Raw genomic sequence first — 15219 nt, 5'->3', positions numbered from 1 at the left:
GATGCTAGACACCAGAGGCGGCAGACTCAAGTTGCTAATTTGAGCAGTTGGGACTTGTTTGACCAAATCCGATTAAAGTTTCGACTTGCTTTCGTGAATATAAAATGTGACTTGTTATTAGACCAGTTACTCAAGGACTCTTTATAATAACTATTAGCAAATTTATAGATATTGAGAAGTTAGATTCTATTTTTGAAACACGATGTCTGCTTCAGCGTGGCAGGTCGGTAGAGGCAGATATCATAAAGAGGGTTTCGAAAAACTGGAGAATTTGGATTTAAGAATTGGATTATCAATTAAGGTGCCAACAATAGATCAAAGTCTGCAGCTCAAAAATCAGACAAAACCATTCAGTTCCACAATGGGTATATTGGTATATGGGTATATTCCATATATAATGGGATGTGAACTCACTGACTGGTGAAACATGGCTATAAAATTGTTTCTAAGCTGTTAGAGTTGGCTTTAAATCGATAGTTTCCTGTGTTGACCACAACCAGAGATGTTAATGACGAAACAGTTAGGATTGTAACATCAGTTTTCCATTGAAATACCAGTTTCACTGCTGTTACAGTCACTCTGAAGTCTGTTTTTATAAGTGTAAAAGCATCGTGTCGTATAAATTATGTTCAAGTTAATCCGAAATTTGCATATGGAGCATCTTGGCATTATGTAAATAAGCTTAATAAAAGTCTTACAGTAGAAGTTTAGTACACATCAGGTAATAACCTAAATCGCTTCTGAGCAATCAGAATTTTTTAATATTGTAGATAGATAGAATTTTATTTCGAACATGCAAATATAATGAAATGACAAGATAAAAGAAGAAAAAAACTTCAAGTTTTCATGAATATCTCTATGTCTACACAACGTGTGTGCTTAAAAAGGAGTAGGATGAAGTTTACTGAAGTCAAGTTTACGCTACCTAAAGTAGCTAGACTTTAGGCAACATTTCAACAACACAGCATCAGAAAAGGGAGTTTTACTGCAAGTATTATCTTAGCAGAGATCACCTTATTCCTAATTATGATGCACTATTTTATGATGAGCAAGTTTTCTGTTCACCAAATATCTAATCGCCAAGAAATATGCGCATTTGTTTTTTTTGTTTCTGATCATTTTATTTAAATAGCTTTTAGGTTTAGCATAGATTAGCTCCAGATTTTGCTAACAGTGCTAGTCATTCTAAACGAATAGCTCTGAATAGCTTTTTTTATTTCAGTTAACTGAAATATAAACAGATATCCCTAGCATTTCAAATGTCTACTTTTATTTCCGAGTCCTTACTGAGATAATACTACAAACCAATCTTGTTGCGTTCCAAAAGGGTGTTACCAACAGGGAAGGGGGAGAGCGCCCCCTGGTGGAAAAACTATGTAATATTAACAGCCATCAGGATCAGAATACTTTATTAATCCCTGAGGAAATTATGTGGCCACAGTATTTCATATACGTGGTTGAGGAGTGTCTTGCTCATATCTTCTAAAATGTTCTTTAACAGCAGTTATAAACAAAGATACAAACGTATCGGCAAATCCCTAATATCAGCCAATACATTGGTCTGGTTCTACTGTGAGCCCTGTAAAACATGACTATGATATGTATTCAGTGTATTTGGCTTTGACTTAATACAAAAAACTGTTTAGTAGATAATCAAATGTTAGGTAATGACCATCATATCTTTTGTTTAATGTTGTATGTTTGCTTTCCCTTTAGTGTCTTTACATCTATAAATTCAGAGCCCTGTTCTACTCTTTTGTTTTGTAGGAACGTTGTTATTGATTGCAACAAAATGTCAAACATCAGTAAGATTTAGAAGATGTAGGCATAGAAGACCTATTTCCATTACCAGCAGTGGAATTAAACTTTAAAGCCCTGGATCTTTTAAATAACTAAAATGTGAAAGCTGGGGTAGATCATCACAATCTCATGTGTCTTGCTTGACCTGAGCCAGACTGTAGCAACTTGCCCGCAGGGGGGAAAAGGGACTTTAGTTTGACTTGCGTGTGACTCACTTCTACCTCGGCTAGATAGTGGATATTTGTATTCATTGTCCATGGAGAAGGCATGTAATCACAGGCGTACACACATTCATACACACTGTATTGTCGGCTGGAATCCACACACATAGTCTCATTCTCTACTGTTTTCTACGCTGCCACCTCTCTGAAAATTGGAATTCTTTTAGTCGTCTTGCAGAATTACAGTTTTGCGATAAGAAAAATGAGATTTTATTGTGTTTCTCTTCCATCGTCTGACACTTGGGACAATCAGGCAGTGTCAGGCATGAAACAAATTTCACACACACTTCTGAAAAAGTACAATGCATAATTTTATCCTCACTTGCTTGATGAGAATAAAATAAAACCTTCCCTCGTTTCAAATCGCTTTGTAACATTGGAAAGTTGCCTAAGCACTTGTATGCACATACACTGCAATGTAAAATAACGCTAGGTTACAGTCCAGTGGAAGCTTTCTGCATTTCTCTTTTTCAGCACCACTGATCCGATGCAAATCCTTTTTGGCCAGTATCAACCTAACAACTGCTGCTGGAGGTGGCGAGAACCAGCCAACCACTATAACATGGGCAGGACACAGCAAAGGGGAGACCAGAAAGATACCATTAGCTTACTTTCAGTCACCTTGAAGTCTTAACAACCACTTTGGATGATAACTTGAGTAAATTGCTTGAATTTCCTGGCATTTTAGAAAAGTACTTTAAGTATAACCTCTGTTATATGACATCCTGCGGTAAACAGTGCTTTTTCACTGTTATTGCCTTACGGTGAGTTAGACAATCTATCTTAGGCAAAGGATTATTAGAGAAATCAAAATCTAAAGTAAAAAAGATGATGTGGTGAGTGGGCTGGGGAAAAAAAATGATGACAAGCCGGTTGATGCCTCTTTGGTGCTTCACATATCTTCCAGACTGACAGAAAGCTTTGATAAGTGATCTTAATGTCAGTTGCACTGAAAACTCTGCCAACATGTAAACTCCCACATCCGTCTGTCTCACACAAGCGCACGCTCTTGTAAGTTCAAAGTTAAATTACAAGCTTGAAATACTTGACATTCACATCAGATGAACCCAATTTAGGCAAATCTCAGTTCATAAATAATTTCTTTTTAAAATCAGTTACAGAATCTAACCAAGAGTCCACGCAAATTAATATTTTTCTCTGCTCAAACTTAATTACCTTAGCTTGACAGAAGTAAGATGGATCCATGTTGACGTCTGTGCCCGCAGATTCACAGATGCAGTCCTTGACATGAAAGCTCACCACATGAAAGAGGGGTCGTATTGTGAAAGTTGCATTGCACTTGAGCTTTTCTGCACTCTCTCTGTGCTTTTTAATTTGTTCTTATCACAAGTTTGTATTTCAGGAGGTATTTTCTAAGTGAATTAATCCAAAATGAATGGCCTTGCTATCTGCTAAGATTTACTAAGATAAGCCAGACCTTTAAGCTTTTAAATTAAACATTAACAGTTATGTCAGTATCAGCATGTCCTGTAGGCTGTTTATCAAACTGCATAATGCAGAAAAAGAGGCTGATTTCATCATGAAGCTTATCCAGTAGAGTGAGTGAGTGTAATACATCCCTGAATAATTAATTAGTCCAATCATTTGTCCTTCATACATATATATCTGATATAATATCTGCATCCACTCTGCAATTCCATTAGTGGTCAATAATTTTAAGTTATTTTAAAATGAAGTAATTTAAGTAGTAGTTTTTTTTGCCTTTGTATTCTTTATTGAACACACTTGAAGACTTTAGATGTTGCAGGTTCCCAAAACTGGAATGTTAGTGTAACAGAGTGGACTTTAACGTGGACTACGGAGGAAAAATATGGTGTTGCACATTGCACTTGTTTTTACAGGCCTTCGGAGAGCCCGCCACACAGCTTCAGAACCACCACTCTAAACTTTGGGTCCCCAACAGATCTAAGTGACGATTAGATGGATTTTCTGTACATTTATGGCTCTCACCCAGTCGCTAGATCTGATTGAAGACGTTGCAATTCATTATAGCCCCAACACTATTGGTTTTGTTTAGCTAAATAAATAAATAAATTGAACTTTGCAAGGGTTTTGTGTGATCAGCCATTTCCAGTATCAATTTGTTCTCAACATGCTTTTTACTGGAAAAAAAAATTTCTTTTGAAATCTGACTACATAGATTTCCCATTCATAAGAAAAGCCTCTATTCAGTGTTGAACTCAGATTTTCTCAGTATAACTTCATCATCGTCTTTAGATTCATCAAAACTCCGTTATAAGACCTTTAAGCTCTATTAGGGGCTTTTGTTGGTTTGTCCTTGGTGCTTGTATAATGTGCTACTAATCACATTTATTAAAGTACAACGTTTTTGCTGATGTCAACTAAGCTGCCTTACATTTATACCTTATACTTGCTGTAGTTTCTCTATGTTCATGACTCTGGGAAAAAAATTTCTGAAGTAGGCGATGTTTTTTCCAGTTTGATGTGCAGATTAAGATTCAAGCAAAGAAAGCCCTTTGGGCATGTCTTGAAGTCATAAATTTGCAATGTTTTCTCTCTGTTCTCTCACATATCGTTTCACAATATTCTTTTGTGTGGACCAAAAACTGCCTATGTGCTAGCACAGTATGTGCTATGAACTTTCTTTTATGAACAAATATAATACATTTGCATGAATATTTACAATAAGACAAAATATGGCATTCGTAGATATTATCTTGCTTCATCTTGGAATTGAGAGGATTACTTGATGAACCAATGGGTAGAGTAACTGATAAGACAAATGTAATTGTTTGCTGCTCTTTGAGTCGTTTTAGTTATATGCAGTGTACAGATACAGAGTTTCTTCAAGCTACACAAAGTTTTAGAAACCATGGAAAAAGGAGTGAAACACCTAAAGTAAGAAATGCATGAGAAAGGAACTTCTTGCACTGCCCAGTGAGGAGTGTAAAGGGCAGTGTGCCTCTAATAGAGACTCTGAGCTTAGTGTCAGGGTGACTAATGACCTACAGTGCTCTCAATTATTATTGCTAACACACACACACACACACACACACACACACACAAAACCCCATGTGATTTACTCGAGTGCATGCTTTGAAGAGGTATGACTCGGTTGCAATCACAGGCAGCTACACCAACATTTCCGTCTCCATCTCAATTTCCCAAGAACCGAAGACTCGTGGTCTAAATGAGGACATCAGCACTCTCGAAAATAGGTTTGCCCACAGAAAAGCCACCCAAGTGCAGCACAGATTAGCTTTCTGCCCTGTCACAATCAATGTGAAAGTGGGTCTCATTAATTTCTTCGGGCACATCTTTCATCACACCTCGATCTTGTATTATTCAGAGGCTTTTTTTCCATTTTTAGCTTTGCCGTTGCTTTTGAGGCATGGCGATTGTAAGGTTAGTCCTCGACTGTAATAAAAATATATTAAAATCAGAGTCATCGTGACCTCTGCAACTATATTGTTAACAACTGGATTTTTAAATATATTAATATAAATTAATATAAATCAATATTAATATATTAATATAATATAAATTAATAAGCAAGTGTCTGCTGTAGTGAGAGCTAGCTTCCACCAACTGCGCCTTATCTCTAAGGCTAGGCATTATGTTCCGCATGAGGACCTGGAGAAGCTTATTCACGCTTTTGTGACCTCCAGGTTGGATTATTGTAACTCCTTGTACTACGGTCATCCCTCTTCTCTTCTTCTTAGACTGCAAACAGTCCAAAATGCAGCAGCCCGCCTCTTGACTGGTACCAGGAAATTTTGCCCTATTACTCCTGTTCTAGCTAGCTTGCATCGGCTGCCCATAAAGTACCGTATTCAATTTAAAATATTACTCCTTACATTCAAAACGATTAATAAATTAGCGGCAAGTTATCTTAGTGAACTTCTCAAATCACATACTCCTGCTAGAACACTCAGATCTGCCACTCAACTACTTCTGACCCAACCCAGATCTCGGCTGAAGTCCGGGGGTGACCGTGCGCTTGCTCTGGCCGCCCCGGTACTGTGGAATACCCTTCCTCTCGACCTCCGCGCATCTGATTCCATTGCACTGTTCAAATCACGACTAAAAACCCACTTATTCAATCTAATATTTCTTTTATGATTTTATATCATGCACTTTTATGCTCATTTAAATTCTTGTTTGCTCTGTACCTGTTGCTTTTCTATGTATCAGTGACAGCTACCTGCTTGCACACTGAGTACTTGCTTTGGTTCTATTTTTATTATCCTCCTCCTATTCTCTATCTTACGTGTTAAGCACCTTGGCATACCCTTGGTTTTTAAGTGTGCTTCATAAATAAAGTTTATTATAATTATTATTATTATTATTATTATTATTAAATTTATCTTTCTGTACACTTTTACTTTTTTTAAACATATATATTAAATAAATATTAATTATTGCCTTTGCCACCACAGTGGATTTTAAATCAAACAATCACGACAAGTTTGAAGTGCAGACTTTTATCTGTAATTCATTCTCCCAGAAGTATTGCATTAAAACTTAAGACCCTGAGTCTACCTCCCACCGGGAACGAGTCCGACTTATTGCCGGCTATTCGGACCAAGTTCTTGCAGTTGTTGTATAAACATCAAATGGCTCGTAGCAACAGGCCAGACAATCCCACACTATTGAAGCACCTCAGAGAGATTACTCGGAGGGAGATGATCGATTGCCTTCTTCAAATCCACAAGACGCATGTAGACTGTTTGGGCAAACTCCCATGCACCCTCAAGTATCGTCAAGAGGGTAAAGAGTCCGCAACCGGGACAAAAACCTGCATTGTTCCTCCTGTATCTGAGGTTCGACTAACAGACGGACTCTGCTTTCCAGCACCCGGGCCTTGACTTTCCCAGGAAGGTTGAGGAGTGTGATTTATATATATTTTTTTCTCTCCCCACTTTTTTGTTCGGCCTAATAATGGCCTCTTCTAGTTGCATCACCACATTTTTGAACCTCATGTTGTGAATACAAGTTCAATTGTGAAAACAATTATTACTAATACAACAATAATTTTTTTCCATTAACTGTGTATTTGTGGGAATGTCTTGTCGGGTAGCTTTCTCCTCACAAATCAGCCTTACGCTTCTTATATCTTTTCTACACATAATTGCATGCGGCGTGAACTCAAAAGAAAAGATCAATTTTGCATAACACTGAGTAATTTAAGACTGAGCGTCGCTCAGTTTATGTGAAATTTATCACAGCAAGTGATATAAAAGCAAATCTTAATTACAAACATTTGACGAAGTCAAATTGGCTGGAGCTAGGCTGGCAGCTTTATTTCACTGCTGCCAGACTCTAAGCTCTGGAGCTTAGAGTCCAGCCTCCAGTCTGGACGGCCCGCAGACAGCCTGCCTGCAGAATCAGCCTGCAGCCCCAGGAGAGCCTTCCATCCTGCTGCGTCTGCTCTTCTCCCTCCTCATAAACATCCATCCTGCCTGGTCGACCTGTCAAACCCTGCATCTCCCACCCCTTGCCTCCCCCCGTTATCCCCCCCCCCCCACACACACACACACAAACACACACACACTCCCCTTCTCTCCCCTCTCTCTTCCTCTGCTCCACTGGGCTTGTGAAGGTGAGCCAGTCCCCGGTGGCACTACTGTACAGATTGCAATGTTTCCTCTTCAAATGGAGGTAGCTCTCTTGTGAAAACCCATGTGAAGAGGGACCGGGCTGTTTATTTTTGTCTTTTACTGCGCACTTATCTCTGGGCGTCCTTGTTAATTAGCCTCTATCTCAGTCTTTGGTTAGCTGCTTTTGACATTACAAGGACAAGATGAGGTTGTTCTGTATGTTGCTTCAAAGTGAGGCTGATGAAAAGCACGCATCCCCAGAGGTTTTAGGCCAGTTTGTTGCCACCCAGTCACTTGTCCTTAAAAGCTTCTTTATGAGCAGGACGTGTGGGGGAACAATAAAAGCAGTAGGAGGAATGCTTAAGAATAGCTCTGAAGTGACTCAACCTCTAATGGATGTGCCTAATCACTTTTGATAGTGTCCATCTGTGGTTCTATAATTGATGTCTTAGGGCAGGTGCTTTCCTGGTACACTTCTGTGTCTGACATCTATAGAGCTGAAGTTTCTTCACCTCACTTCCCGATTAATCTCTGTTCTCTGTTGCTCTGGATTTATTGTGTGTGTGTGTCTGTCTATGTATCATCTTTTATCATTTTTTCTCAAAAGCTGCAATGTAATAAAGGATTAGGCAGGTCTCTAAAACTATACTGGCTAAAGAAATTTCAACATGTAAGTTATGTAACGAATAAAACACAGATCTGTAGGGCACTGGACTAAAATTCTTTTGTGGTGTTTTGAGGACTTCTGTGCCTAAAGTTCATGTCATGCATTATGACTGTTGATGAAATATTGTTTGTTTTGTGTAATCTTTCAAAAGATGTTCACATTTCTACAACTCAGTGAAGTAACAAATGTTTATTTAATCTTAAACATGGAAAAGAGTGAGCCTGTTCTCAGATTTCGATTCGAACACTATCCTGCACTTTTACTCATGTGCACATGAATGCCTTGGTGAGCACAGAGTGTTATTTGGCCATCCTGTTGCTGCAGGTGAACTGATTGCATTTCCCCTATGTGTCGGTGCAGGTTTTTGGAGACTATTATCACTTCAGGCATCACGCCGTGGAGAAGAGAGCTTTGTCTGGCCACAAGAGGATGCACATCAGACTGCAGAAAGAACCACAGGTAAGAATGTTGTCAGCACTCGCGCAGCTTATTGTAGCACTTCATGTTGGCAACAAAAGGCCAAAAGACAGATTGGATTGCACAAAGAGAGTGGGTATATCACGAGAGAAAAGGGATGTCAGAATCAGTGACAGCTTGTCAAAGTCTTTGCACCGGTCCCTTCCATCTGTCCCCTGACCCAATCCAAAGTAGCCGTAAATATGCAAAACCACCCAGCACAACAGCTGGGAGAGTCTGTTATTAGCTGAGCATTTTCAGTAGTTTTTTTTTTCTTTTCTAATAAATATTTTCATTTAAAACGTAAATGCCATTTTTATATAGTTAAAAATCGCATTTGTGGGGCATCTGCTAATCGGAAGCCTGGTGTGTCGATCCCCGGCTGCTCCAGTCTGCATGGCAAAGTATTCTTGGGCAAGATATTGAACCGATGCATCCATTGGCGTGTGAATGTAGTTGAATGCTAGATGGAAAACACTTGAGCATAGTAAAGGTGCTTATGTGAATGGGTGTGAATAGTGAAGGAGGCCTCTTTTTTCTAAAGTGCTTTGAGTGCTCGAGCACAAAAGCGTTATATAAAAGTCATTTACCATATATAGATGTGATATTTACCCGATATCAACCACCGTTTTAAAATTGTTTCACAAAATCAAACTTTCTGTGCACCACATATAAAAACAAAAGTGCCAAAATTGGGAGATTTTTTTCTTCTCCTTTTCACAGATTATGGAATAAGCAGCATCATATCACCAGGCCACTGTGTATTTGTACTGTTCCTGAACAATAAAACAGCATCTACTAATCAATAAAAAAAAACCAAATGCGCTTTTGCTTTTTCCCTGTTAATAATGTTTATGTTCTGGCTAGAAACAAAGTTGTCGGTTGATGCTAGAAAACACTGATTCACATTATAAACCTTATATCACGCTGCTTATTATAGCAGAATTTGCATCTGCAGCCCACAGATCAAAGCACATCAGTTACAGAGAAAATAATACTTGCAAAAATGTGAAATGCTTTTCTTTAATCATGAAATGCTAATTAGATATGACATTTAGAGATCATTACAGCACTGCCTTCTGAAGGCAAAGAGATATTTACTAATGCTGCAAGCATTTAAGAAAATTCAGATTTGGGTTATCCTATTTTTTTTTAACCTATCTTGGCAGGAAAAGGGAAAAAAGGAGAGAATATAGGAGAAACAATACAAATAAAGGAACAGAGCATGAGTAGAAAAACACACTGGGTCACCAAATAATGTACCTGTAAGAAAACACATACAAAAAACAAACAGCACTTAGAGGGGAAACGCAAACCTACGGGAGATGTTTAAGCAAACACAGCAGATATCGTCTTCTTTAGTTTGTGTGGAGGAAAGAACTGAGTGTTAAAGTGCTGATATGCTACAGTTTATTCTAAAAATGTAGAAAAGAGAAATGTGCAGTTACCATTATCAAGTGGACATAAGTAGATGACTGTCACCTAAAGAGGTGAAACCATATTAGATCATAACACTTCTTTTATTAAACGTTTCCTTTTAAATCTATTTTTATATGTGTGAAATAGGAATTATTTAAATTAACATTTTCAGCTTTTGTATATTAAAATAAACCCTGGATGAAGGCTTGCAGTAAGCTGGTGTGAAGTCTGTAGTATAGTAGTGTGAATTCTGTGGCAAAACCTGTTTGAATAAAACCCCATCTGTATACATGGGATTTTATAGTAAAACTATGGCTAAATCTGCCGTACATAATGTCATTTGACTTCTCTACATTAAAAATATTTCTCAGAATGTTTAGTAGCTTCTAAAAAATCAAGTACTTCACATTTCAGGGACCAACAGAAGTACTGCATCTGTGCAAATGTCTGCTTTACAGTTCTCCTATTTTCAGTCTTACTGCTAAAAGAGTTAGCCATTTGTTGCTGCAGTGTTTACACTGGAAACAAGGGAGGCAGCTGAGGTAATTGCTGCTTTAAAAGCATCTTCAGAGCTGCCGGACTGGTGCTAAAACATAGGCAGTTACCAAGTGAGAACATCTATAGCAAGGTAGTTTTGCCAAGTGCAACCCAAGGACTAATCTGTAGCTTTCCTGAGTCCAAGTCGTTCCGGCCGAGGAAAGGACTGATGTGGTCTGACAAGCTCTGAGGCCCCAAGACATCATTAGTGGGATATGGTGACGTGCACTGAGGCCAGTGGCATCAGGGGTTGGGGTAAGTGGATGACAACAAGTCTCTGAGAGCATTCCAGGGAATCTGGTTGCTGAGCAGATATCGGTACTGTGGCTCTCAAATTCATAAAACATAGTTTTCAAATCTAAAAAGAAAAAAAAAAAAACCACACACACAATTAAGTAAATTTAGCACAGGCAGTGGTGGAAAAAAGGGTTTTATTATTGTTACTGAGGAAGATTTAATGATGTGTAAGATTGGATTTTGGGTGCAGAAGGGACCGAGCAACATTAAAACCCAAGTGAGAATCTGTCAATAGAAAGTTGATATGTTCCTAATAAGTGGACACTGAGGTGTATTATGTGCTCTGTGGGCTTTTTGCTGATACCAAATGAGAGAAAAACCAATCTGCACTTTAAAACTGCTGCCTTGACGTCAAAGCCTAAGAATTACAGCCTTGCCTATTATAAAGATATTTTTGACAAAGGAGATTCCATCTCGAGTTCATCTTAGTTGGAAGGTCAGTAGTTCAAGTTAACGCAGCACTTGAACCTGCAGCTATTAAGGGCAGCAGGTTTCTGGCTCAGGCACAACAACTTGTCCCTAGGTTGCCCAACCACCCACACAACCAGATCAAACCTCAGGCAAAGCATGACCACTGCCAAAAACATGCCACAGAAGCATAAGTGAGTAGGTTTGTTTTTGTGTTTTTATTTGAGTGCATTTGTGTAATCATATGGTTCTGTAAGACCATCTGATCTCTGGAAAAAATAAAGAACAGTAAAGGTTTTTGCTTTACTTGTTTTTCAAATAAATAAATAAATAAATAAATAAATAAAAAGACAATGGTTGGATTTGGATTAGTCATTGCTGAGCTTTGAGCTCGTTACAGTGTTTCCTCTCTGTAATCCAGCAGCTGTAACTCACATTACCTCCATTGTCTGTTTTCCTCAGCTCTGTGGAGCTAACGTGCTTATCACCATGCCTTCTGAATAATCACGCAGTGGCATGATGACACTGGCAGCTGCATAAGCTCACACCGTAATGCTTGCGAGAGTTGTTTGTCATCTCCTTTCCACACCCCGTATCATCTTTATGAGGGAAAGAATTGATTTGTTTGGGGTGGCTACTGTTGGGTTTCTCATGAACAGTAGTGTAAGGCAGGATGCACAGTGTCCTGGCTGGAATTTAAACTACATCTGTCTCTCGTACAGTTTTACTAGAAAGTTTCACTCTGGCTGTAAAAGTATGCTGGATTTTTAGTTGCTATATGAGGCCATATTGGATGAGGCTGACAAAATTCTGCATTTATTATTGTCAACAAATCCCGTTTGGAGACCAAAACCAATAATACATTAGTCTGCCTCTCAGTAGTGAACTCATGACTTACCAAGCTTGGCATTCAGCCCCAAGCCCACTGGTTGCTACTGACGTAAATGTTTAAGTATGAGTCACAAGAGGAACAAGAGGGTGGGGGAAAAAATGCATATGTCGGGGCCATGACTGATTATTTTCAAGACAGTGCGATTCCTCCTGCTTATATTGTTTCATTTTAATCTTTTTCAAAGGCTTGGAAAAAATAAAGTGATCCAATAATTCACAAGACAATCAAACAAGATGAAGAATATCTGTTTTCTGTCCATCATGTCGTGAATATTCCTCGATATTATCTTCCAGACCCTTGATAAAGCCATCATTGATTTACAGCACCAGCGCAATATGTGTGTAATCACCTCAAAATAAACCATGCTCGTCGTAACGTCTGGCTCACTGATCTTTTTATTGTTGAGACAACACTAAAGCTGCAGAAGGGAATATGCTTTCAGTGTCTGAAGCCTTGGATATACAGACAGTGCTTGTTAATGCAGGGTTTTTTGTGACTCAGAGTGGCCTTTCGGGCCCGACTATTCACATAAGTACATTGGTTTATGCAGGGCATAGACCATAAAGGCAGTGCGTATGTGCCATCTTATCTTATTATGCGTGTTATTTCAGATTCTTATTTTCTGATCCTTTTAATAAAGAAAAATTAATAAAGCCCCATTTTCAAAAAGGAAAGAAATTCAGTTAAATCTGTAACACTAGAATTACTGAGCCTTTTTTTCCCTGGTGCAAGTCCCTACTACAAGATAGAGGTGGGAATCACCATACATCCCACGATACGATATTATCACAATATTTAACTCACGATACGATATTATTACAATTTTTTTAAATATTTTGCGATATTCAGATTCTGTACATAAAGGTAAACGTTATCAATATTCATTTTATCTAATATCAAAGTCTCACACTCAGTCTTTCTCTCATTTCAGTTTTATTGTTGACAAACTGAACGGTTTGTATTACAGTCTAGTCCAACTTAACTGAATCAACCATCTGGTACAATTATAGCTATTCTGAACTATGCAGTTTATGAAAACTATGCAGCCCCTTCAGCAACTGAAGAATTTGAAAGTAAATTAAAACAAAATATAATTTTACATTAAATAAAAAAGTTTTAAACTTAATTAAAATAAAACATGTCTTAAATTAAAATAAGTAAACTGTCATGTTTATTGCTGCCAAAAAAAAAAGTTAAACACATTTGGACAGTGAAGGAATGTCAGGATTCTTGCTCAGAAAAAGGATCAACATGAAGTCTGAAGTCAGAGTTGTGTTCCAGTCCACAAAAACTTTTTTTGTAACAAAATATCGATTTCTGCTGTCCCTGTATCGATACATTATTAGCAAACAAAATATCACGATACTACACAGTATCGATTTTTTCCCCCCACCCCTACTACTAGATTTACTAGCCCTGCGCAAATTTGCGTAAATTCCCCCGACCCTAACACCTCTACGCACCCCGCTGAGATTTTCACAGGTCTTCAGCTCCATTGTTCTCCTGCTTTTGTTGTGCAAAGACACCCTCCCCCAACCCCCAACCATGAGAGATTCAGGTCTTTCCTTCCCTGCAAGGCTACTTTCCTTCCTTACCTGCAGCGTACCATACACCACGTTAGTTTCTATGTGCAATATTTCTCATATGCAATATTAGTTCTTGTCAATCCTTGTCACACCAATATTTTTGAATACACGTGTCCATATTTATGTTTCCAGATTGTTTGTATAGTGCACTTTCTATACCGTGCTCTTTGTACAGTTTTTATTTAGCTGCTTTTGTCTTGCACTGTCCACTTTTTTGCAATGACAATGCAGATTTTCCACTTGTGGGACAAATAAATGCAGATTTGCTGTGTGTGTGTGTGTGCGCGCGTGCGTGTGTTTGTGCAACATTGGCATTTGTTTACTCAGATCCAAGGCAGGCCAAACCTCTGTGTTACAACCTACATACAAAAGACACACAATATATGGGTGTGTTTCAGACTTTACAGCGTTTGCAGACTCAGTGTCCATCATCCCTGCATTTGGCACAGGTGAATTTCTGACATGTTGCACAGGTAAACCTGCTGCGATTCCTGTTGCAGCTCTCTTGCACCTGGCACTGCGTTGTCTTTACAGTCCCTGGCACAGCAGCTGCAGCAGCTTCAGCAGCCTGCCTCTGTGCTAATATTTCCTTGAGCTGCATGAATCGGCAACGAAGTTGCTGAGCTAGAAGACTCAGAAACAATCTTCTTTTGCCTGTCCACCCTGTACATGTCTTGTACATGCCTAAAAAAATTCTATTTCTTCTTGGATCTGGATAAAATCTCTTTAGAGCAGAAATTGTAGAAGAGCTGGTTGAGAAAATGTTGTAATAATTATAACAAAATCCTCCAATGACAATGATAAATTGAAATTTGATTCATATATATCTATATAGAGCCAATTCACAACAGTCATCTCTGTGTACTTTACATTGTAGGGTCAAGACCTTATAGCACTCTACCCGTGAGAAAAGGTATTAGTTGTAGTAATTTATGATAACTGCATCAGAGGCTGCCTTCATGTGTGCAGGCTGCATTACCAGAGGCATGTAGGAAATGTAAAAATTGGCAGCTGTAATGCAGTGTAATATAGTGCATTAAGGAATAAAGGAAAACAGATGCCTTATTAAATTGGCCAGTGGTGTACCAGTCCCGCTCCAGTGACATATGCCATTTCTTCCGGATAGTTTGTTCATTGTATTCCATCCTCACAGTCCAATTCCCAGCAGCAGGTGCTGATCTTCATACCTGTAGACTACCTTTACACGGTAATCAGACTCTCACATCAGCGTGCAAACCTGAGATCAGCTTTGCAGGCTTACAAGTGCTGCTGTAAATAGATAAATGTATATTTAATATCTGTCTTTATTGAAAAGTTAAGGTAAACAAGTGTACTTTCAATAATATTTTTCTTG

At 38.5% G+C, this 15219-nt stretch overlaps 1 protein-coding gene across 2 annotated transcripts in view; it reads left to right on the top strand.

Moving 5' to 3' along the window:
• The window catches only part of furinb (furin (paired basic amino acid cleaving enzyme) b), a 103780-nt gene that overhangs the window by 39298 nt on the left and 49263 nt on the right, over positions 1-15219 (top strand). For both annotated transcript variants that reach the window (XM_085164870.1, XM_085164871.1), the window contains exon 3: positions 8631-8729. In XM_085164870.1, coding sequence (XP_085020996.1) covers positions 8631-8729 — 99 coding nt within the window. The remainder of the gene's footprint in view (positions 1-8630; positions 8730-15219) is intronic.

This window comes from Neolamprologus multifasciatus, chromosome 7 (assembly GCF_963576455.1).
Source record: "Neolamprologus multifasciatus chromosome 7, fNeoMul1.2, whole genome shotgun sequence".
NCBI lineage: Eukaryota > Metazoa > Chordata > Actinopteri > Cichliformes > Cichlidae > Neolamprologus > Neolamprologus multifasciatus.
This window is presented reverse-complemented; position numbering and strand designations above follow the sequence as displayed.